The sequence below is a fragment of the Lactuca sativa genome, chromosome 1 (assembly GCF_002870075.4).
Source record: "Lactuca sativa cultivar Salinas chromosome 1, Lsat_Salinas_v11, whole genome shotgun sequence".
Taxonomy (NCBI): domain Eukaryota; kingdom Viridiplantae; phylum Streptophyta; class Magnoliopsida; order Asterales; family Asteraceae; genus Lactuca; species Lactuca sativa.
The window spans coordinates 205,980,798-206,006,740 of NC_056623.2; the positions used below are offsets into that span (position 1 = coordinate 205,980,798).

General features: G+C 34.1%; 2 protein-coding genes across 4 annotated transcripts; one reads left to right on the plus strand and one right to left on the minus strand.

Annotated features, from left to right (window-relative positions):
* Nucleotides 1-1,190: 1,190 nt before the first annotated feature.
* On the plus strand, nt 1,191-4,430 carry LOC111879936 (uncharacterized). 3 transcript variants are annotated; one of them, XM_052764659.1, is made up of 9 exons: nt 1,191-1,440; nt 1,973-2,100; nt 2,321-2,368; nt 2,449-2,562; nt 2,800-2,849; nt 2,937-3,021; nt 3,195-3,284; nt 3,520-3,600; nt 4,195-4,430. In XM_052764659.1, the coding sequence occupies exons 1-9, from the start codon at nt 1,278-1,280 to the stop codon at nt 4,219-4,221; spliced, it is 786 nt and encodes a 261-aa protein (XP_052620619.1). In that variant the 5' UTR covers nt 1,191-1,277; the 3' UTR covers nt 4,222-4,430. The 3 variants fall into 3 exon arrangements, with proteins under 3 accessions (XP_052620619.1, XP_052620617.1, XP_052620618.1); XM_052764657.1 differs by having other exon boundaries at nt 1,194-1,440; nt 4,209-4,430; XM_052764658.1 differs by having other exon boundaries at nt 1,198-1,440; nt 2,781-2,849; nt 2,971-3,021; nt 4,209-4,430.
* LOC111879937 (nudix hydrolase 15, mitochondrial) lies at nt 4,208-9,686 on the minus strand. Its single transcript, XM_023876363.3, has 4 exons — nt 9,133-9,686; nt 8,239-8,381; nt 7,428-7,547; nt 4,208-5,709 (listed from the first exon to the last, which is right to left on the minus strand). The coding sequence occupies exons 1-4, from the start codon at nt 9,506-9,508 to the stop codon at nt 5,485-5,487; spliced, it is 864 nt and encodes a 287-aa protein (XP_023732131.1). The 5' UTR covers nt 9,509-9,686; the 3' UTR covers nt 4,208-5,484.
* Nucleotides 9,687-25,943: the final 16,257 nt, after the last annotated feature.

A 25,943-nucleotide genomic window follows, 5' to 3' on the forward strand; every position in this document is an offset into this window, starting at 1 on the left:
TCTTATTTTTTTTACATATTTAAAAAAATTAATAGAACACACATATTTGTATCTCCTCAGATGATCCTTACTGTTTATTTTTTTAATTAATTTATTTTTTTAACTCGGATGGTCCATACTGTTTAATTTTATTACGAACTTGGTCTCTGTCTTACCTAAAAAGACTATTGCGCCTTTATTAATTTTTTTTAATTAATTTTCTTGTTTATGTACTTATGCTTTATATATTTAAGAAAAATTAGTAGACCTCACATATCTGTATCTCCTCACGACCCCATCTTTCATCCTTCTCAACTTCTATTTATTTTCCATCTTTAGTGATATCGACGTCTTCATCATCACTTCTTTTTTCGGTCCTTCAACTCCGTCGAATCAACACCACAACCCACTAAAGATGAATAGACAATAGGTTATGGTGTTGGTTCGCCAGAGTTGAAGTACCAAAAAAGAAGGATGGTGAAGACGTCGATGTTACTAAAGATGGAAAAGAAATAAAAGATGATGAGGATGAGATATGAGATGGTGACCGGTAAGACCCAAATTAAATTTCTCAAATATGGTTTCAGGTTTACGGTGAGGAGATACATATATGTGAGGTATATCAATTTTTTATAAAAAATAAATACATAAATAAGAAAATTAAGTTAAAAAAATTAATAAGGGAAAAATAGTATTTTTAGGTAAGACAGAGACCAAACGCGTAACAAAAATAAACAGTAGGGATCATCCGAGTTTAAAAAAAATAAACTAAAATATACAGTAAGAATCATCCGAGGAGATACAAATATGTGTGGTCTATTAATTTTTTAAATATATAAAAAATAAATACATAAATAAGAAAATTAATTAAAAAATAAATTAATAAGGACACAATACAGGGATCAAACGCGCAACAAAAATAAACAGTAGGGACCATCTAAGTTAAAAAAAATAAGTTAGGGACCAAAAACACAAATTCCCCCAAACCACAGAGACCATTCGTGTAATTTCATTTTTACTTTTCGTTTTGTTGATATTTGGGTAACTATTTTTTTTATGATCACACTTCCAACAAGTTTGTTACCTAGATATATGTAAAATAATAAAAAAAAAAATAGTTATCTTACCTTAATTTAATAAATTAAGTGCTACCCAAATAATTCTTTTTATTTTACATTTACTTGTTAAGTCCATTCCCATAACTCGAACAATATAGACTATAATGAAACTCTTTGATGTTTAAAACTAAAATAAATAATCATTGACCGGAGTTTCAGTGAGGGAGCCGACGAAGAACAATGGCGATCTCACCTTCCATGCTTCCCGCCGTTTTGTTATTTTATCTCTCAATAATATGCAACTCAATGGCTGTGATTCCTCAATCTTCACGAACCGGCGGCGATGCTCGCCGACATTTGATCGATGAAATTCGAGAAGCGGAGCTAAAGGTCGTTAGATTAGGTAAGTTGTTCTTCGATCTCGAAATTGTTTTCTTTTTAGCATCGAATTATTATTCACAACTGATTTCTTAATAGCATATCCATTTTTGTTTACTTTCTCATTAGCTGTAAATATGCGAAAGAGCATTGATCTTCCTGAGTCAACTTTTTCAAATTGGAAGCTGCAACTGATGAAAACCTTCTATTCGAAGTATTATTCACTAACTTCGATGTAGTTATCAAGGTTTTGCAAATTTAAATTTTATGATCCTGAGTTGAAAGTTAGTAATGTAATGGTACATTAACAGTTTAGCACCAAATTTAGCATTATATTTTCACTATGGAAAGTAAACCTACAAAATCTAAAAACTTTAAATCTTCCAGGAATATTTAGTACTTAAGAACTACTGCTTCTGATTACCACATATGTTAATGTTATCTCAATAGATTTTGGTATTTGTATTCTTTCAAATAGTAGGGTTTAGAAAGAAACACTTTGAGCAAAATCATGAATATTGCTTTTTTCATTGTTGTCCATGTGAACATTAATGCAGAATCTGTCCTTGTGGAAAGCAATTCAATAGTAGATTCAAAAGATCTTTATGTCAAAGAAAGTGAGAAGTTGGTTGAGGAGATGAGCAATGAAGTTGATCATTTGCAATCTGTTTTGTTAGCTATGAAGGTCCTCATATTTATTTCTTCTTTTGTACTAAAGGACATAACATGTTGTACTATAATTGGCATGCATTGGATTAAGACTCTAAACTGATGTCATCATGACAAAAGTTGCAATTTTTGTTCCACCAAAAAAGGTGGAACAAGGTAGGAAAGAAACTCACTCTTGCATTCTTGTTTGTGTAAATGACATAAATGCCCTCTTCATTCCCATCATGTGTTTGCAGAATGATTCATCAAGTGCAAATGAAAGGTTTACTCAGCTTGAAGAAGAGGTTGAATGCTATTAAATAAATATACTTTTCATTTTATTTCACTTGTAACAAAGGTAACTAAATCAGATGCCTGTGTTCAGGTTCGACTTCTTTGGGATACTGCAAGAAGAAACAATTTTGAGCTTCACAACTTGGAATCCAAAGCACAAGATGCTGAAAAAAGGCTGAAAGTAACCAAATCAAGGGTTGAAAAGGTTAGTGATTTCTTTTCTTTAATTCTATTGTTACAATTTGAAAGTGTTTCATGATAAGCTGTAGATAATCAACTTTTAGTATTTGGTTAAAAATGTTTCTGATTATCCCTTAAAATATCTATAGTTTCCTATTTAATATCTGTTTACCACTTGTACAAAATCACTGAATTCATTATTATCTCTTTCAAAAAAAAAATTGTTTATTAATATCAACACAGATGGATGCAATTGTAACAGAACAATGGATTCATATTCAACGTCTTGAACAGGCTCTTGAAATTTCACAGGTTTGTTTTCTTCCATTGACTTCTTTCTTATTAATGCCTATACATTATCTGTAATTTCAATGAGACAAAAGTTTGTCTGTGCAAAAGAAAAAGACGTGAATGCCCTTACATTATGACACAGAGGCAAATACAGGAGGTGAAAAGGAATGCTACCAGGTGCTATTTTCTAAAGGTACCCATACATAATACTTCATTTTTCATATTTTCAATTGTAATTGTCAAAACATGTTAAAAAAATAAGTTAGGGACCAAACGTGCAAATTACCCCAAACCATAGGGACCATTCGTGTAATTTACTCTAATAGTAACAATAATAATAATAATAATAATAACTATTATTTGTAGTTTGCCAAAAGTCAACTCGGAAGTCTTGTTGATGACTTGGGGAGAATGATGGGAAGAAGTTGGTCAGCAGTAAAACAGTATCATCACCAGGTACCCCTCCCCCCTACCCACCACCCCCCACCCCACCCCACCCCACCCTACCCCAACACACTTTCTATTGTGGTGAAGAAAATGAGATTGTAAACTATTTGAGCGTTCTTACGAGTTTACCCTTGTTGTACGATTGGGCAGTGAATGTCGTACAATGACCACAGGGGTATATTCGTAAATGTAGCTGATTAAATTTCAAATAATAAAATATTGACATTTGTGTCTTGGTATTCAGCTGCAACGGTTTGTAAAGAATGAAATGCAGAAGTGGAAATACACTGCTGCTTATGCCAATAAAGAAGTAGTCTTTTTCTTGGTAAGAGCCTTTTGCTATTGACAAAATTACATAAATGGTCCCTGTGGTTTACCAGAGGTCACAAACTCAGTTCTTTTGACGAACATGGTCCTTGTGGTTTCCAAAACTTTCATGAATGGTCCTTTTTGCTAACATTATTAGTTTAGTCGGTTAATATGAGGGTAATTTGGTCTTTTTAGGTAGCAGGGACTGAGTTTGTGATAATGGGTCAACCGTAGGGTCCATTTAAAAAAAAATGAAAGTTTAAAAAATGAAGAGGTGAAAATAACATTTTACAAACTTCAAAGCCAAGTGTGAAAATGAAAATTTTAAAAGTAAAGGGGTGGAAATGCCACAAACTCAGTCCTTGCTACCTAAAAAGACCAAAGTACCCTCATACTAACGGACTAAAACTAATAGTGTTGGCAAAAATGACCATTCATGCAAGTTTTGGAACCCACAGGGACCATGTGTGTAAAAAAAATTAGCAAGGAATGAGTTTGCGACCTTTGGTAAACCATAAGGACCATTTATGTAAATATGTATTCTTTATTAAAAAAAAAAAAAATGATCTTTATGAATTAAACGAAGAATTAAATCCGTATTTATCTAAAGACTGAATATTTCAGGCATCTGCTCTAATCACGTTCCCAGCTTTGAGCTTTGGGGTGTTTCTCTTGAACAATTTTTGCTAGCAAATGGATCTCTTTACATCGATAAAATAGTTTATTATAATTATAGGTCTGAAAATAGGAGGATTTAGCTTGTATAATCTTTAAATACATGATAATGTAAAAGATTTTTTTTTTTTTTTTTTTTAATAAATTTGTAGGTAAAAGTTGCGTTTGCTAGTGATATTTTTATTACACTCGATGGATCCCAAAACTTGTTTTATGCAAAAAGTATTACGCTATTTCTAAAAGATTACACCAATTATTTACAATGCTTCACAAAATTTGTCACTTATATTGCAACAAAATTTCGTGCTACAATTCAAAGTCTTCAATGTGACAACAAAAAGAGTACAACTCCCACTTTATGAACTTTTGTACCTAACATGGCATCACCTTTTGATTTATTTTCCTTTACATGTCCCCCAAAAGTGTTAAGGATGGAAAATTGGTACTATAAGCAAATATTATCCACACCCCACCTTAATAACAATAGCAAGAAAAAGAAACACATGATTATCATCTTCACACAATAATCTAAGAGGGTGTTTGGCATTGCTTTTAGAATAAATTTTTAACTTTTAATTTTTTTAGAAAGTCAAAAGATATTTGGATAATAAAAAAATTCTTTTGAAATGACTTTTTGCAAAGAGAAAAAGAAAAAGTTTCAAAAAGTCAGAATAACCTGATTTTTTGTGATTTTAGGTGACTTTATGTATAAAAGTTACACCAAAAATCATTTTGTTAATCCAAACACATTTTAAAACAGATGATCATGACATACCAGTCTTACCAAACAAATAATATCAGATATAGAAAAACCCAAAAAATTTCAAATGGGCCAAAAAAAATTATAGTCATGACATTCAAGTCTTGTTTTAAATTACCAAGTACTAAAAGACCAAATACAATGCCATAAGTAAGCAATACACCAATCAATTTTATTAAAATGATAAATAAATACGTTAACACCATCTTTTTCATGTCAATAAGATACAATAATACTATTGTTTCAACAAATATTTTTTTAACTTACCCAAGGACTATACAAGCAACTCTACAAAAGTAAAGGGTGTAAACAAAGAAATTCACCAGTTCTTCAATCACCACCACCACCATGGTGGCCGGATTCTTCCATCATCACCACCAATTCCACCAATCAATATTTCAAGGTCAACGAATGAATTTGACCTAAATTTTTATTTAATCCCAATGTGTTTTTTTTGTTATTTTTTTATGGCATTGTGGTGTCCTTATTTGCAATTTCAGGAACTTTGAATTTTGGATTTTGTTCAATAAAAGCAGGTGGTCTTTTGTACACAATGGATGCGGCTCTAATTAAAATCCCAGCAGTGAGACCCCAAATTAAATAACTTTTTCCATTTATTTTATAGTCAAAGTAATGAATTAAATACGTATCCCCCATCCATTCACGTTCTTCGGATCTTCGATTTTCATCCTGAATTATAAAATTTGTATTTGTGTGAAGAAATTTTGAAAAAAAAAAAAAAAAAGTCAAACTCTACATTGAAATTTGAAAAAGTTGGAACTTTTTTGAGAATTGTATGAGAATTTATATGGAGAATGAGCAAATAAACATAGGATTAATATGATAAAAGACCTTGTATTTTTTTTTTTTTTCATTTTTTCTGAAAAAACCCTCAACTTTGTCTTTTTTTTTTTTTGAAAAAGAAAACCTTCGGTTGCGTTTAGTTACGGAAAAACAATTTTCATTTTCCGTTTTTTGTTTTCCCTTTTCGATTTTCATTTTCCGTTTTCATTTTTCATTCAAAAATTTTGAAAACGCGTTTAGTTAAACTTATTCATTTTTCATTTTCAGTTTTAGAAAATTAGAAAACGTGTTTAGATGTGTATTTTTCTATTGGTTTTCATTTTTAGAAAACAGTAGCGGTGGTAGGATGTGGGTGGGGGCGGTGACGGTAGCAGGTCGGCGGCGGTGGTGGTGATGACAGGCAATGGTGGTGGCGGTGGCAATTATGTCAGTGGTGGTGATGGCGGCGGCAACGGTGGTGGTGGTGCTAGTGACAGGTTAGTGGTGGTGGTGATGGTGATAGTAGGTCAGTGATTGTCATGATGGTGTTGGGTTGGTGGGGGTGCGACTGTGTGTTTGTGTGTGTGTATGTGTGTGTTTGTGGGGGTAGGTGTAGGTTTGTGTGTGTGTGTGGGTGTATGTGTTTTTTTGAGGGTGGGGGTAGGTGTGGGTGTGTGTGGTTATGTGTGTGAGTGTGTTTGTGTGTGTGTGGGTGCGTTGGTTGGTATGTATGTGTGTGTGTGTTTGTGGGTGGGTGTATGTGTGGGTATGTATGTGTATGTGTGTGTGTGTGTGTTTGTGGGTGGGTGTGTGTGGGTGGGTATGTATGTGTATGTGTGTGCATGGGTGTGTGTTTGTGTGTTGGTGTGTGTGTGTGCGGGTGAGTGTGTGTGGGGGTGGGTATGTACATGTGTGTGTGTGGGTGGGGGGTGTTAAGGTGGGGGTAGGTAGAGGTGGATAGGGTGGAGTGGGTGTGTGTTTATATTGTAGAAAATTTTTGGAGTTAGAAAAATATGGAAAACAATAATTATCAATTTTCCAAAAATTTCCAACTTCTTTGTAATTTTAGAAAACGGAAAATTTTCATTTTCCGTGAAAATTTTAGAAAAATAGACGAACTAAACGCGTTTTCAAAATTCTCATTTTTCTTGGAAAATTTTTCCGGAAAACAGCTCATTTTTCCACAACTAAACGCACCCTAAATGTTTCCAAATAAATCCTCAAACGTTTTTTGTTTTTCCTAAAAAACTCTAACATTTTACAATTTGTTTAAGGAAATTGTCAGAAAAGTCCCAATATTTTTGGAAAAGTTTCACTTTAGTTCCAAAAAAAAATTTGAACATAAAAATCCCGATGATTTCATTTTGGCTCAAATTAACAAAAAAATCATTTTTTTTTCTTTTAAGAGGAAATGACATATTATCGTGTAAAATTAAATAATCAGAGCTTTTCTGTTCAAAATTTTTTTTGGGACTAAAGTGAAACTTTTCCGAAAATATTAGGACTTTTCTGACAATTTCCCTATTTTTTTTAGAGAAAAATGACTATAAGGGCTATTTCTTGCATTTAGGCGTAAAATGTAAACATATTCAAAGTGTGAGGTTTGAATTGGATATAAATATTACCTTTAAGAACATTTCTAAAGGAGCATCAAAGACATCATCTACTTCATCAACATTAGGAGTTGGATTGAATGCACTTCTATCAGACAGTATGCCAATTACAGGAATTACTCGTAGAAGATGCTACAAACAAAACCATTATATTTTTAGCTTTTAGTTACACTTAAATATCATAAAAAAAAACACAATTTTTACAAAACTCACAATATTTATCAAAGTAAATGACCATTTTACCCTTACATTCCAGAAAAAAAAAACTAAATGACCATGTTTACCTTTATTAAGCCATATTTCTATTATGACAATTTATGTGAGTGACAATTTTACCCTTACATGGCACCATTCGTCAAAGTAAATGACCATTTTACCCTTACATCAAAGTAAATGACCATTTTACCCTTACATTCCAAAAAAAAACTTAATGACCATGTTTACCTTTATTAAGCCATGTTTCTAATATGATAATTTATGTGAGTGACAATTTTACCTTTACATGGCGCCATTCATCAAAGTAAACGACCATTTTACCCTTACATCAAAGTAAATGACCGTTTTACCTTTACAAATAAAAACATGGCTTAATCTAGGAGCATCAAAGTGTTATTGTTATATATATATATATATATATATATATATATATATATATATATATATATATATATATATATATATATATATATATATATATATATATATATATAATGCATGTTTCATTTCTAAACTGAACGTCTGAATGAAACTAAATGACCATTTTACCCTTATATTAAAAAGACACAAATTTCACGATATTCATTGATTTTTAGCTTTTGATTACCTTGGACAAAAATGGCTCAAGAACAGCTACAACATTTACAAGTGAAGGATCGAGTCCTATCTCTTCTTTTGCTTCCCTTGTTGCAGTGTAGGCATCATCTGTATCATCTTCCTCTGCTTTCCCTCCAGGCAATGAAACTTCCCCTGAACACATAACTTAAGGCTTAAATGACCATTTTACCCTTTCACAGTATTCATCATTGGTTTGTTTATTATTATATTCATATTTATAATATATAGTACCCTATTTTCTCACTTCTTTCTAAAGAAATGATATAATCTGTTAGATCTTTCAAAATGCAACTCCTTAGTAAGAAGAAAGTTGAAAGTAGAAGGTTGTGATAGAAAGAAATGAAAGTAGGATGCAATAATACACAAATTAATGAAAAGCATAGTTGATATTTCTTGCATGTAGCTACAAAAGTTAATAATTAGATATTTTGTAATATTTGAATAAAGCTATTAGTTAGAAAATGACAATTTGTAATGCAAATTTACAAAATTGCCCCAATCGCACATTTACAGGGCTCAAATTGCATCCTTAAATGGGTGTTCTATTTATGGATTACCTCATATAATGTTTGATTAATTTTGTGTTTGTCTTCTTCTTTTAGAAATTTGCAACATTTACTATTTCACACACACAATTGATATAACAACCTCATATCGTGAGTATGATGAAAAATACCCAATTCACTTGATCAAAAGCCAAAAGAATGATAGTGAAAACTGAAAAGATTATTGAATGCTAGAAATGCCAAATTATGCCACTCAATGTTTATAGTTAATGGAATTAATAAACCCCAAAATTGAAATTATTAATCAATTCAATTTCTAGGTCTTCGTTGACAATTTCGCAAATTGGTCATTTGAAGACTACTAGAGCAGGATGTACCTGAATGTGTAGAGAGACTAGAAGATCTTTTAGTAAGAATCACACGAAGATCCTCGCCACTACCATCGTTATTCCCTTCAAAAAGGCAGATCAAAACAGCAGCTCTTTTAGGTCTAAATCTATCCGAAGGCCGATTCCCAACTGGGGTTGCGGATTCTGCAAAACCCACTTGAGAAACGACTTCGTCATCATCCTCAGCATCACCCGGCGGCGGCTTGTAAAGGCGGAGCTGCTGAGCTAACACCGATAACCTCGACGAACTCCCGTTGTTGTTGATCGACGCCATGTTGTTGAGCCTAGAAAGCGGAGCAGAGTAGGATAACGGTGATGTTGTTGCGATTGATAGCGATGATAACCTTCTCAATAGGAAGAGCATGTGATCTACTTACTAATTACTAAATTCCTAGTTGAATCGGATAGCAAGTTATCGTTAGATCATTGCCTAGAATGGAAGTTCGTATAGATCAGGATTAACAAGTCGCGTCATAAGAGGATTCATTACCCAGAAAATTGACGGGCTTTTAACGTCGAGTTGGGTCACCAACTCGATAGAACAAACTAAATATTTTACATTTCTAAAAAAAATAAAAAGACAGTAAATACGGCTGTTTGTATATTTCCATCCATATGGTCTTTTTCTTGAATCTTTTTCTTGAAGATTGATTTATAACCTAATGTCTTATGATCATGTGTTGGATCAACCAAATTCTAAACTTGGTTAACACAGCCGTCTAAATTTCATTGCCCATTGCCTCTTTCCATTTGGCAGCCTCAGGACCTGCCATTGTTTCCTTGTAGTTAGTTGGCTCATCCAGATTACTAGTGTCATGTCACTAATAGACGTGTTTCTTTCCGTCGTTACACGGAAACAATAAAAATTGGAGGGTTGCTAACTCTACCGGATATGCGAATAGGTAATGCTATGTCATTGGGCTCAATAGGTTGCTCAACCTCTGGTTGAGTGCTCGTGTTAACTAAAGATTCATTCTCTATTAGCTCTTGAATCTTTTCAATGTCAATATGATTCCCACTAACTTCTTCATATGTAAGATCTCTCTCAAGGAACACTCATCTTCAAGATATGAACACCGTGTTTTTATTGGGTCTGTAAAACAAATATCCAAAAGCCTTTTGTAGATAACCAACAAAGTGAAACTTCTCAGCTGAAACAAGGTTTGAGATATTGGTTGCTGTAAAACAAACATCCAAATATCGTTGGGTCTGTAAAACAAATATCCAAAAGCCTTTTGAAGGAACTTTTCCTGTCCATGTCTCATTAGGTGTCTTTGAAACCTCCTTAGTTGGAACAAGGTTTAAGATATGGCCTGTTGTTTCAAGTACATAACTCCAAAAGGTGATTGGTCATGAAGCCTGACTCATTATAGATCGAACAATATCCAACAAAGTTGATTTCTTCTTTCAACAACACCATTAAGTTGTGGTGTTCTTGGAGGAGCCAATTGTGAAACTACTCCACAATCTATAAGACGATCATTGAATTCAATACTAAGGTATTTTCCTCCCTCATCAGATCGGAGAATATTTATCTTTTTGCCCAATTGATTCTTTACGTTGTTTTGAAACTCTTTGAACTTTTCAAAAGTTTATGACTTATGTTTAACCGAATAAACATAATCATATTTACTGAAGTTATCAATAAATGTAACGTAGTAGTGTTTACCTTCCCAGATCTGAAGGATTGTCACACCCCCCGAATCGAAAGAAATCGGCGAAAACGTCTGAGGGTTTGGGTGACTTCGACTTGGAATATCATCATAATGAATATAAATGAAACATGACAGACACCATCATCATACATTCAAAATACAACCGTCATTGTTTACTGATGGATTTTGGCCATATGAACATTCCTATGTGCACATGCAAACCCTAATGCTTGGATCTAGGTTTTTCTAATTGAACATGCATTCAATCCAAGACTTCTAATGGCTAATAGACTATTATAACAATATGAAATCAGAATTAGAAGTATACCTTGAATCACTTGCTTGATCTTCTTGTCCTTGGAGCTTTAGAGTCACAATTGTCACTCCTCTAATGGCTTACAAACACCAACTAGCAAGAGGATGATTTGAGAGAGAGGAGAGGTAAGTGGAAATCGGCCAGGGTTCCTTTTTAAAGCACAAGTGCCGATTTCCCTTGACCCCTAGGGTCTATTTATACTAATGAGGCTCCTAGGGTTTCACCCTTAGACCCTAATTGGATAACTTAGGCCCTAAGCAATCCAATACCCTAATTGATAAGCCTTGGACGAAATCTAAGCCTATCCAAAGCCCTAGATATCGTCCACCATTATCCATAAGGGATTTATAGCCCAAAGTACAACTATCATACAATTGATAGTTTATACCCCTTTATTCAATTAGTCTCTTTAAGTCACCAAATTAATTCCTAATTAATTTATGACTTATATTAATCAAATAATAATATTATTATTCCTTATATTATTCTCATAATATATTAATAATATTTATACTCTCATAATAAATCATCCTGTCAAGTTGCTATGGTGAAGGCAACCCAAAAGGACCATGCACAACCGGGTCAAATACTTGCCTAATATAGTTGCAGCCTTAGACACTATTCCAACAGTCTCTCACTTGGATAAGTCTAGTAACTATATACAAGTATAATCTGATTAGCAATCGTAGCTCTCAAAGACGCTGTCAAACTCTGATCTAATCAATCTTGTCCTTTAGATAAGGGATGGTACAGTCCTCTGTTCAGATATCATGCTGACAATTCTATGGAACAATTTGTCTAGCATTTGGTTTCTCGATCTCCGATTTATTTGATATAGAACTTAATCGAACACATCAATTCAGTTCTGACCGGGCCCAACACATAAGTCAAATCAAATCATCGAGCGGTCGAGATATCGCTTTTACCCTCTTAGGATAAAAGTAACAGATAAACTTCGACTTATATGCATTTACTTATTCATTAACTATACACAACAATGCGTTTTATAACATCAAGTTACTGATGCGGTTTCGCATTATCAATGTACAACCAATTAACAAATAACAAACCATATATCTTGGTTTTAAGACTATATGATATTTCGTCTTGCGATCACCCTTTTATCACATTCCATAAGCTGATTCCAGCAAGCGCGAGTTTGTTCCAATGCTCAAAACTAGTTCATAAGCACTCATGAACGTTGCAGCAAACTTTTGCTATGTCTAATACCATTTAGACAATCTACACACCAATTCATGACAATCTTCATTCATACCTACTTCCAATATATGAACGATTGTGGACAATTTGAATAATTCGATTATTCTTAATAAACTCAATTATTCTGGAAGTCAAAACATGCAAAGTGAAACAATAGTTAAACAATTAACATAAGACAGTAACATTACTCATAAATAATACTCTTTTATATAATCATCAAATGTTAATTACATTTATCTATTACACGTTTCCAATACTATCTAATCTATACTAATATCATCCTTCAGCCCAATACTCCTAGCATGCTGCAAGTGCTTAACCCTACTCGGTCCCTTCGTAAGCGGATCTGCTGGGTTATCTTTTGATGATATCCTCTTCACTACGAGTTGTCCTTCTTCTACACGATGTATAATAAAGTGATATTTTCTGTCGATATGTCGAGATCTACCATGATCCCTCAGTTCCTTGGTCAAGGCAACCGCTCCTTCATTATCATAGAAAATCATCGCATCACGTTCATGAGTCTCAAAAGTAGTCATTTCAGCCTGAGTAGCGATTTCTGGGTTAATCTTCTCGAGCTTCTCATCGAGGACATACTCCTTGTCCTCGTAGCGAGCAATTGTGTGAATGTATCTTATCCATTCGCTAAAGTTCGTCCCATCGAAAGTCACCTTTTGGCAAAGGCTCATCAACGTGAATGAACTAGCTGCAACGTTGTTTGCGTTCGACATCTACAAATAGAAAGGACAAAGATAGATTAGAATTTGAATCCCTAATTATCACCCAATAAGAAAAATTAGGGCTAGGATCCAACAACAATATTTACATATTAGAAAAGGGATACCGTAATCTAACATGCAAACAATTTGAAGGTAAGTGAATGACGATTCACTAATTCTCCACCATGAAAACATAACTTTAAGTTCTAAATGTATTGAGAATTCCTAGGTTTGGATGAGATTCATTGAAACTTTTCAATGACATGTTTAAATTTCGATATGCCCCTCTCGTTTGTGACTGGGATACCAAGGATCACAAAGTGGGTGTGAATTACCATGCAAATTCACATGGTGCCTTCATTGTAACAATTACCTATTCGATGTGCCGGTAAACCACACACGCTCCATCGAACTATGATAAACAATGAATCACCCTTTGCCACCTTTGCTTAGAACCAATTAGTGTGCCGGTAAACCACACACGCTCCACTAACTTCTTAGCAAGGATGCAAAGTGTAATTTCATGGGATTACATCAATTCACTCTTCCTAAAGTAACTAGGATTGAGAAATTTTGAAAAACATATAGTTACTTTGTATTTCATATTATACTTTTAATGAAGAGATGAGGTTGCCCTATCCTACCCGTTCGGCTAACGACACTCCACCGATCAAGCAAGCGGTGGGCGTGAGTGTACACCCATTAAGCGCCATTTTATAGGCCTCAACCTTATACCCACCTTATAGACCAACTTCGTGAATGAGGCCTACTAATGGTAAGACTAGCATTTTAATTATACATACATACATATATATATATATATATATATATATATATATATATATATATATTAATCTTGTAATATTATATTAGTATAGGGTTGAATTTTAAACTTGTAAAATTCTAGGGTTTGAAATTTAAATTGTCTAAATTAAAACATTTAATCACAAAACATAAATTTCAAAACTTGAGGGCAAGTTTTAAATATTTCAAAACATAGGGGATCAAATAACAAATAATCTAAATTAACATTTAATCACATAATTATCCATATTTGATTTATTTAATAATTTCTTACAAAACAATTTACCAATTTAATTAAAATAATTAATCAATTATCACATAAGGAAATAAATATTTTATTAATTGATAAATATCTTCAATTAGATCAAGAATATACTCATATATATATATATATATATATATATATATATATATATATATATATATATAAGAAAATCAGATTTATATTGAAATAATATGATTAAGGTAAGTATCTCAAAGATAAATAGCAAGAAATCCCGACATTTGCTCTTTCTGACGCTTGGACTCGCCGAGTACCCCAATGGACTCGCCGAGTCAAGCCTACTCGCCGAGTCCACTATGGGACTCGCCGAGTCCATCAGATAGAACCACAAAATTCGAATTTTGAAGGCAATAAAAGAGCAACCAATGCATCAATTCAATAGAAACCAATCTAGGCTCTGATACCACTGATGGGTTTTGGCCATATGAACATTCCTATGTGCACATGCAAACCCTAATGCTTGGATCTAGGTTTTTCTAATTGAACATGCATTCAATCCAAGACTTCTAATGGCTAATAGACCATTATAACAATATGAAATCGGAATTAGAAGTATACCTTGAATCACTTGCTTGATCTTCTTGTCCTTGGAGCTTTAGAGTCACAATTGTCACTCCTCTAATGGCTTACAAACACCAACTAGCAAGAGGATGATTTGAGAGAGAGGAGAGGTAAGTGAAAATCGGCCAGGGTTCATTTTTAAAGCACAAGTGCCGATTTCCCTTGACCCCTAGGGTCTATTTATACTAATGAGGCTCCTAGGGTTTCACCCTTAGACCCTAATTGGATAACTTAGGCCCTAAGCAATCCAATACCCTAATTGATAAGCCTTGGACGAAATCTAAGCCTATCCAAAGCCCTAGATATCGTCCACCATTATCCATAAGGGATTTATAGCCCAAATTACAACTATCATACAATTGACAGTTTATACCCCTTTATTCAATTAGTCTCTTTAAGTCACCAAATTAATTCCTAATTAATTTATGAATTATATTAATCAAATAATAATATTATTATTCCTTATATTATTCTCATAATATATTAATAATATTTATACTCTCATAATAAATCATCCTGTCAAGTTGCTATGGTGAAGGCAACCCAAAAGGACCATACACAACCGGGTCAAATACTTGCCTAATATAGTTGCAGCCTTAGACACTATTCCAACATTTACATCAAGTATTGCATTAAATATTACATGCCCAAATAATTAATGTATCATGAGATAAAATATGACAAGTTCCACATGTTCCTGTCGACCTTTCTGCTTAATGATTCCCTGAGAATACAAGTTAATTTTAAAACGTCAACACATATAATGTTGGTGAGTTCATAAGTGTGACAACCTGAAATTTTTTATCATGTAAAGTCCAGCCAATCACCTAAAAGTCAGACTTAATTCCATTGCCTTCTAGCCTTATTAAGGGTCATTCTAATGAGTTCTAAGCCTAGTACACTTAATGATTGAGTGTTAGGAAGTATTGGCTCGAGATCAAAAGGATGCACCCGAACCAGAGAACCCAACATTTGAGGTTCACGGCCGCAAACCCAGTTCACTAGGACCCAAAGTTGTTTGGGTCCTAGTGAGCCTTTTACAAGACAAGGAAAATCAATAGAAATATCAACCATATACATTCGTTTTATTAAAGTGGTTTCCTCTTTTCTTTTAATGGTGAAAACTTTGATTTTGTTATTTGCTTTGTTTGAATCAGTTTGTTTTTCTTTATTTCGATTCTTAACAACTCTTTTAGTATCCTTCCTAGGGTTAGTAGTCGTCTTCTTTATTTGTTCTTCAGAATCTAAGATGAGCTTTCCCTTTCCTGTGACATCCTTGATAGGATTTTGCTTAGTTTGAGAATAATGAGGAGAATTGGATTTAGGACCGAAACTGCTCTTTCGGTTCTTCTGATTGCAGGATTGGCAGTGAGAGCATTGATCAGAGTTTGCCTTTGTGCTTACTTTCGTCTTTGGATTGGACGCCTTTTCCTTGCGAACATAGTTGGAGTTTTGGGATTCCCAAAAATTCTTCGTCTCAGTTAGATTCCGTTGATATCTCCTGTTTCGCTAGCGCTTCTACTCTGACAGTTGCTTTTGAGACTTGTGAATGTTTACTTTCGGCTTTGGTCTTTCTCCATGAGTTTCGCTCTTTAATGAGGAGGATTCGCTTTCCGCCTTCGTAGGTTCGCTTTAAATCTCTTTAGTACCACTTGTCATGCTTTAGCAAAGTTAGATGACCTATTGATTGGTTCAACCACGTATCTTCCTTTTACCCTCCAAGAGGTTCGTTCCGATAATCCTTTCGTTTCATCTGCATTATCAATCAGGGCAGAACAAAAATACTCATCACATCCGTCAGCATTATCTTCATCTACCAAGGAAGTTAGCTCAACAGTTTGCTTCTTGGTAACCCCAGTGGTGGCATACACTTGATTTGGTACAGTTTGTACCTTTTGGTATACTACAACCTTTTCTTTCAGGACTTTGTTCTGGTCTTTAGATGATCGAGTGAACTCAACTGAGTTTTCAGATATAAGGACTTTTGCTGGTTTGGGTTCGGTTTTCACAAATTCAGAATAGTCAACCACGTCCTCTATAGAAATTTCACTCATATCATTGTCCTCGTCAAATTTAGAAGTATTGTCAATGTCAATCTTTTGTTCTGAACTTAATTTGGTACTCAATGAATCAAAATTTTGTACGGTTTCGGTCTTAATTTTAAACTTATCATTTTTGTCCAATAAGCTTTTAAGCATGTCCTTGTGGTCTTTTGACTTAATAAAGGACTCAATTTTGTCCAGATGACTCCTATAGGCATCAGTAGTTTCTTCTGACGAGACAATTGATTCACATTTATAACAATCAACATCTATTTCGTCTTCCTTCAGCTCAAGGAATGGCAAAATCATTTTGTGAATCCTTTTGCCAATATCGCAATCTAGATGCAACTGAGTAATATTTGTATAAAGACGCCTAGCAATCAAATAGAAAATATTCCTCTATTTTAAAATTTTCAAATTGTCACGTTGGAAATATATTAAGTCGTCTCTTTCCCTAACCAACTCTAACTCCTTCTGCTCTATCCATATCCTTCGCTCCTCACTCTTGGAAGACACCCGGCTAATTTGATCAGTTAGGTTAGCATTTGTGAGGCGAGTTTGTTTTAGGCTGCCACTTAGACTAGAAAATTTAGATTTTAAATCTTTTAATTCCTTTTCATAGATAGAAATGAATATTTTGAGTGTTTTAAGGATAGAATTTACCTTCTTGGTCAACTGATCACATTCGTTGATCTGTTCTCCAATCGGTTTCGTTGTGAACCATCTGTCCTCCCTCTCTTTCGCTTCATCATCCCCAACATCTGTATTGTAGCCTCTCATTTGTGATACTCCAGCAGTCACCATCAGACACCTTCCAGCAAATTCAGCACTGTCCTCCTTTGCCACAAAGCCCTGCCATGCGTGGGCTAGCGAACTTCTTCATCCTCGGAGTCAGTAGACCAAATCTCCACTCCTCCAAACCCATCATCAGTTATATTCCCCTGCATAATTAAAGAATTCATTGAATTACTAGAGGTTTTCTTCTTCTTTATTTCCTCCAGCTTGCGTAAATGGTATGCTTCATCATCTTCTGCATCCTTTCCTAGACAGCTTCCTCAACATGCAATCTTTGGCAAACTGATTTTTGTCCTGGCAGAAATTGCAGTCATATCCGGAATCACCTACGAGCTTTCTTTCCTTCTTCACTTCTTCTTGCTGAGGAGCATTTTTAACGTCCTCTTTCGCCTTTTCTGAACTGTAGCTCCCTTGCAAGTTTTTATTCTTGGAGGTAGGGAACTTTTTGCGAGAAAACTTCTTGGGATTAGAGACCATTAATGTATATTCGTCATTTGTCAAATCACATTCGGAGAGATCCAACTCTTCTTCTTCTTCAACCACGTTCTTGCCCTTTAAGAGAAGAGCCAAAGATCCCATACTAGAAACCACTTTCATTTCCTTAGTCGCTACATTTTCATGTGACTTGAGTATTCCCACAAGCTTCGCCAATGAATAGGTTTTGAATTATTCATGAACTTTCACAGTTGAAACCACCGCCATCCATTTGGGTCTTAGGCCATTCTTAAAAGTGACCTTCTGTTCGATCACTTCTCTTCCGATTCCGTGCTTGATCATCTTGCTAAGAAGATGATTGAAACGATTGAATGTCTGAATGAGTTTTTCTTCTGGATTTTGCTTGAAGTCACCAAACTCCGAAAATAGAAGAGTTTTGATTGAATGCTCTAGATCCTCATTTGTGGAATACAGATCCTTAAGCCTATCCCAGATTTGTTTTGCTGTTGTGCATGAACTAACCAGACGAAAAGTATCATATTGTAAGGAAAATATGATCATCCTCATGGCTTTAATGTTGCTCATCAGTTTTTCCTTATCGTCTTGAGGAACTTTCTCCACGTCGATCATATTTCTGATTACATTCCTTTTGCGTCTTGATGGTTTTATTTGTTCCAAAATGAACAAACGGGCCCAAGGTAATAACTTCCCAGATTAGATACCCATTTTCCTCTAAGCTAAGAACATAGTCTTCAAAGTGATGCGTCCAAACTTCATAATCTTGAGTATATAAAATCAGGATTCTCGTGGTAGATCCAATACTGTTGGAGATGTTAATGGGGTTTGAATGAGAGTCTTCATGTAACATGATGATTTGTTTTGATAACCTGTCAAGAATCAGACTAGTAAACAGAGTTAGGGTAAGATCGAGATCTAAGAGTAGCGTCAATAACCAGATGACGGCTCTAACAGATATGATAATAACGGAAACCCTAAAACCTTCTTCAACAGAAGAGATGCGTATGGATTACACAGTCTCCTTCTCTGATACCAATTGATGAGTCGAAAACTCTTTTAAGATCGAATAGATTCTTAACCAGCAAATCAAGAAAGCAAATAAAAACATGAACAAACAATGAACTAAACAAGTGCTGAATGATTAATATGCAACACCTCAGAAGAGATCGATAAAGAACTTCTACTGTAGAGGTGTGCTAGGGTTATAGTACAATCAAGGAAATAATAAATGAGAAGCGTACTAGGAACGATGCATGCATGCACCATTTATACCAAACCTTAATAAACAAAACACGACTGGATAGGCCTAGACCATGACTATCATGGACCGAACTAAAGGCCCAATGACGCAACATCTTAAACCCAACATTAGGACTCTCCCTAACAAGTTCATATCCTTACAGACGTGTTCGTTTTGGTCATGAACACTAACATGGTTCTGCAAGAGCTTTAGGAATTGTGCCCCCATAATTCCCTTCGAAGTGACCCCACTTCTCTCTCACATAGGTGATTCCAAGAAACATTAAAAACCATATGTTTAGTCTAATTTTATCACTACATATTGGAATGGAATAGGAAGTAATGTTAACTCCCCCCATAGTGACCTGCCTCACTTATACAATTAGGTTGTCCTTTTGAACCCAGATCTTGGGATCTCCAGTCTTTTGGGTAATGTTTCCTTCATATGAATTTATTCATTCATGGGCTTTAGTCTCATTCATCTTGATAACTTATAAACTACATCACTACTTAATCCTTTTGTAAGCAGACCTGTAATGTTATCCTTTGACTTCACCTAGTCAACCGTGATGACCCCAATATAGACTACTTGTCGTATCATGTTTTATCTATGTCTAATGTGCCTTGATTTCCCATTGTACACTGTACTTTGAGCTCTATAAATTGCCGATTGATTATCACAATATATACATATAGCCGTTACCGGCTTAGGCCATTCGGGAATGTCCTCTACAAATTGACGTAGCCACTCCGCCTCTTCAGCACAAATATCTAAGGCAATAAATTCATATTCCATTGTAGATCTAGATATAACTGTTTGTTTGGATGATTTCAAGGCTACAACAGCATCTCCAAGTGTAAACACATATCCACTTATAGATCTGGAATCTTTTATGTCAGATATCCAATTTGCATATGTGTATCCTTCGATAACTGCTGGATATCTGCCATAATGCAGTCCATATTCTCGTGTGTATCTTACATACCTTAGTAACCTAGTAATACTCTTCAGTGTTCAGAACTGGGTTTACTAGTGTATCTACTTAGTCTACTTACAACATATGCCAAGTCAGGTCTGGTACAACTCATTAGATACATCAGACTGCTAATAATTCTTGAATATTCCACTTGATTAACACTATCACGTCTATTTTTACGTAGATATTGACTGGTGTCAATTGGAATCTTAGCTATGCTAGTATCTCCCTTATCAAAATTTTCAAGAATCTTATCCACATAGTATGTTTGATGTGAAATCAAACCACTTTGGGTTCTTATGATCTTGACTCCAAGAATCACATCTGTTAAACCCATATCTTTCATGTTGAACCTGGATTTCAACATATCCTGCGTAGATCTTATTATCTTGTCATCACTACCAATGATAAGCATATCATCAATGGCAAGAACTAATCTAATGGATGTTATCCGTGTTACCTGTGAATACGTCTCAAAGTAATCTAGACCTTCCTTTTGTCTATAACCTTTGATTACTAGTCTTGTCTTTTATTTATTAATACTGCCATCAGGTTTCATCTTTCTCTTAAAAATCCAGCGGTAACCCAGTGGCTTGCTACCTGGGGGTAGGTCCACTAGTTCCCACGTATGATTTTGTAAGATAGATTCTACCTCATTTTTGATGGCTTCTTTCCATTTAGGTCCCTCAGAAGAAGTAACTGCTTCTTGGTAGGTTTTAGGTTCACTTTCCACTATATAGGTGTAAAAATCATCACCAAATGATTTTTCAACTCTAGCCCTCTTTCTTCTTCTGAGTTCCATCTCTTTTTCCTCGGATTAAACATGTCATTCAAGGCATATCCTTTTCCCATAAACATACCATTTTTGGACAAAACAAAGTTGTCCAACTCAAACACTAGCTTAAAACCAAATTGGTTTAACAAACCACCCGACACTAGATTCTTACGAAGTTCAGGAACATACAAAACATCCCTAAGCTTCACATCTTTTCCCTAAGTCATTTTTCGAATGACATCACCAACACCTTTGATATCCACGGTAGCTACATTTCCCATGTAGAGCTTTTCACCATATTCAACTTTCTTGTAGGTGTTGAAAACACTCTTATCATGACACACATGATGATTAGCCCCCGTGTCAATCCACCACTCCTTTGAATTTGTATTCATGAGATTCACTTCAGAAACCATATCCGTGAGATCAGTTATCATGGCCACCAACTGCATGTTATCATTCACCATGCTTGCTTGACGGTTTTCCCGCTTAGGTTGCGGGCACTCCAAAGCCTTGTGACCCGGCTGGACACTTTTGTAGCACTTTAACTTCTTCTTGAAAGTTCCTGCCTTGGGGCCTAGGTTTTTTCCCTTTGCTTTCCCCTTGTGAGGTCCCTTGCTTTTGCTCTTGGAAGTTTGACCAACTTCCACCATATGAACTTTAGAAGATTCAACTTCACTGCCTTTTTTCAAGGCAATTCGATTGTCTTCTTCAATGCGAAGACGCACCACCAGTTCCTCTACAAAAATCTCCTTTCTCTTATGCTTAAGGTAGTTTTTGAAGTCTATCCAACCAGGAGGAAGCTTTTCAACCATTGAAGCAACTTGGAATGACTCATTAAGATCCATCCCTTCTTCATTGTTATCATGTATGATGACCTGAAGGTCTTGTACTTGACTCATAAAGATTTTGAGTCAACCATTTTGTATTCCAAGAACTAGCAACAACATGCTTCTTGGTACCATCATCTTCTGTCTTATACTTCCTTTCCAAAGACTCCCATAGTTCCTTAGCAGTTGCAACTTTACAATAAACATTTTAAAGTGTATCAGTTAGCCCATTCAACACATAGTTGCAGCACATAAATTATGAATGCTTCCATGCATCCACTACATTGCCAGATTGAGCATCAACCTGCCCCTCAACAATTACAAGAGCAGTTTCTGTTAGGAACCGATCTAGGTTCAAGGTGGTCAAGTAGAATAACATCTTCTGCTGCCACCTCTTGAAGATAGCACCTCTTGAAGATCAGGCTAGAAATTTTTTCAGGTCTCTCAACATGATTAGCCATGATGTTTGGAATCGATGCATTTGGGTTCACAGCTGGGGTAGCACCGGCAGCAGGATTTCCAGTAGCAACGAGAGTTCCAGTCATTCTGAAAGAGTCGACACTACAATTAAATTGATTACAGGAAAAAATCGACAGACAATCGATTTAGAATAAAAGAACAGAAAACAGAAAAACAAAAGATTTAGAACAAAGAAGAAATTTGTTTAAGACTGTTGGTGTAAGGACTTCGTTTATCTTCTTTCAAGATTCATGTATGAAAAAGATTAGTTGCAAACGAGGTGGCTAAGGCTCGAGTTAGACTCGATTCTCTTAAACAGATATGCCGTCTGCTCCAAGGGTACAACAACCTTAACAGTATGTGTACTGCTGGATATTCCCACTTACCTAAAAGAGTATCCGGAAGCATGTGTAAAGAGAAGGATGAGGAAGAAGAGTATTTTCATTCGTGTGTCAAATGAGATGGTAGAGGTCTCCTTTTATAGTTGAAATGTAACGGAAACAAATCAATTCGATATTAATGAATTGATTGTGCATTGAATGCATCCGTTACAGAATTCATATAAGGACCAAAATTGTCAAATTTAGCAAAACAAGGGTAGTGCGAGCCCAAGTTTTCGGAGCTGCATTCGTGTCCGCAGGTCGCACCTATGCACAAGTTCGGTGTTTTTGGTATACGAAATCCAAGATTTGCACCCCCTGCGCGTGGGTAGGAATTGTAGTAAAATTATAGACACAAGCTTGTAAGCCTTTCATGCATCCAAGCTTATAAACCTTGTTGAGTTTGGTCTTTCTACCAATGTGGGACTTATTCCCACATTCATCTCTTTTGCTAAATTTATTCTCAAATATCCATCTTTAAGTATCGATATCTCTTTCACATATACTCCATTTTGGACATATAATATATCGTTTCGAAGTTCTCACAGAGCAGAACACAAACCCACTTAGTGTTAATTATATATACAACATATTTATATATTTATATATATCCAAAGTTAGTAAATATATAAATATTTATACTAAATTTTCACACAATAATCCAGTCTCTTTATTTGTAGTTATTCTAGGGTTTCTAACCATGGTTGCAGTACACATAACAAGCAATAAATAAATCCAACCCTTTATTAAAAATCAAGAATGAAAGTAACATCAACATAGAGTCATAATCTGACCTCTTTATTTGTAGTTTTTCTAGGGGTTTCGACCATGGCTGCAATATACAAATTCAACCCTTTATTAAAAATCAAAATTTTCAAAATGAAAACATGGATGCAAGCATGTGATGAAGAAGCTTAATGGATGGAATCAGTGATATTGGAGCACAACTTTCAGTCTTGTTCATAACCTAAAAAAAAGAAAAAGGAAATGGAACACATGAATCAAATATGGACGGAAAGAGAAATGCAAAAGATAGAAGAAAATAATCTATGTACAAAAAATAGTGTAGTTTATGTCGTTCATCGTTTTAGAAATTTAAATTTACATTATGTTTCTCTTGATTTATGTTCACCAAGTTTGGTTGCCTTTTCAAATCAACATCTCAATAAAATTTAGTTCAGATTTTCTTTGAAGATTTTATGTCTTAAATCTCATTCCTACATATGTCTCCAAGTTTTGTTTGGATCTTAGTTTAGTTTACATATTAAACTGTTTGATAATTGCATTATGTTAATTCTAGAACACTCCTAGTTCATATAATATTTTATAAATAATGATGGTTTCGATAACATATATGACAGAGGATTTAGGAGTATATTAAGTAGGAGAAACTAATTTATTTGTTCTCCATGTGTATAAGATTTGTCAAGGTATTTCTTCGAATTTACATGTACAGTTTGGTGGATATTAAATATGTTAGTTGCCACATACTAGTTTTATTAATGTGCAACATTGCTTATTGGTCTTAATTATGTATAATACGGTGTGTTAGTAAGAAAAGTATTGAAAGTATAATGCTGGAATAGGAAGAGTCGAATTATATGGTAATAGTCGCATATTCGGTTTATTGTTTTGCAGCCATGCTTATTGTTGTTTTCAATTGTTTATATCTTTTTTTAAAGTTGAAAGTATCTTGCTATTAATTTTTTTATAGTTGTTTATTCAAGTTGAAAGTATATTGTTATTAATTTAATGATAATACTTGATGTTTAATTAGTTGAGAACTTGGTTATTGTTGCTTTGTAGGGTACTAGTTATCAAATCTACGAGGAGATGAAAGAAGAGATTTAGAGGGATCATGAAGAAATTGAGGCCAAAAAACAAGAAATTGCCTAGATGTATAACGAAATCATAAAGCCAAGAAAATAACCCACCCACCAAATTAGACTTTGATATTTTTATTTTTTTGATTTAGTTTCAATACTTTGAAATCAAATATGATTCTTCATTTTGCTAGTCGAATATTAATATTTATTTTTGTAGTTGAATGTTAATGTTTTGATTTGAAGGTATAAAATTTGAAGTTCATTTTTGCTAGTCGAGTATTAGCAACTGAATGACATTGTATCCTAAACTGATATTCAACAATATAAAAATCAGATCAGGGAGGACTGAATGGTATTGCATTTGAGACTAATATCCAGTTCTTGAAAAATTAGGTTAGAGACCGAATGCCATTGTGTCTGAGACTGATATTCAATCATTGGAAAATCAGGTTAGGGACCGAAGGAAATATATTAGAGATTAGACATGATTGTATTAAAGATTAATATTTAGTTCTTCAAAGATCAACATAAAATAGAGATTTCAATGACACATTAAAGACTGAATGATATATCATAAAGGACTGATATTCAGTGCCTAAAAGATACTATCAGGGACTTATATGATATAAAATCACGGGTTTGAAAAAAATAAATTATAGACTGAATGAGATATTAACAAATACTGATTTTAAGTATTCAATATTTTGATGTATTAGAGACTAATTTTCAGTTCCAGATATATAAAAAAAATCGTCCGTCAAAGACTAGGTCTTGGGGACTAGCTAAACACATCCTTGATTCTCATTAGAGACCAATTATTAACTATCAGAGACTGATTTTTGTCAACTATGATACTCCGTTTTCTTATAGTGATATATATCATTTTATTCCTACTTTTTTTATTTAGTCAAATATCAATATTAAACACGTTTTCTTTTTCATGTTGTCGAGTTTGACCCCTTTTTCATGGTAATCATATTTTACTTCGTAAATTTCATTTTGACTTTATTTTCATTTCATTACTATTTATTTTTGTTATTATTTTATTATATTGTTATCTAATTTATAATTTATTTATTTATTTAATAAAATTTTATTTTGGACCTATTTTAAAGAAGTTGCAAGTTCTAATATCTAAATCATTCTCCGCTTCATACATGTAACACTATAAGTTGTTCTATAAAAAGTTAAATATGAAGGTCTAAATAATTGAGAACTTTGAATTTATAACAAAATAAGAAAATTAATGAATTATTAAAATTAAAATGTTTTTTATCTTTTAAATTTAAACAAATAATTTAAATAAATAAAGAAAAAAAACCAGTAAACCTTAATTTAGAATTTTTGAAATTAGAAGATAAGCTTATTAATAAAATTGATATCCATTTGTTATGATATTTATTTCAATTCTTATATTAAATTATTAAATGAAATTTAATAAAATATGAAAACCCGACATGTGGA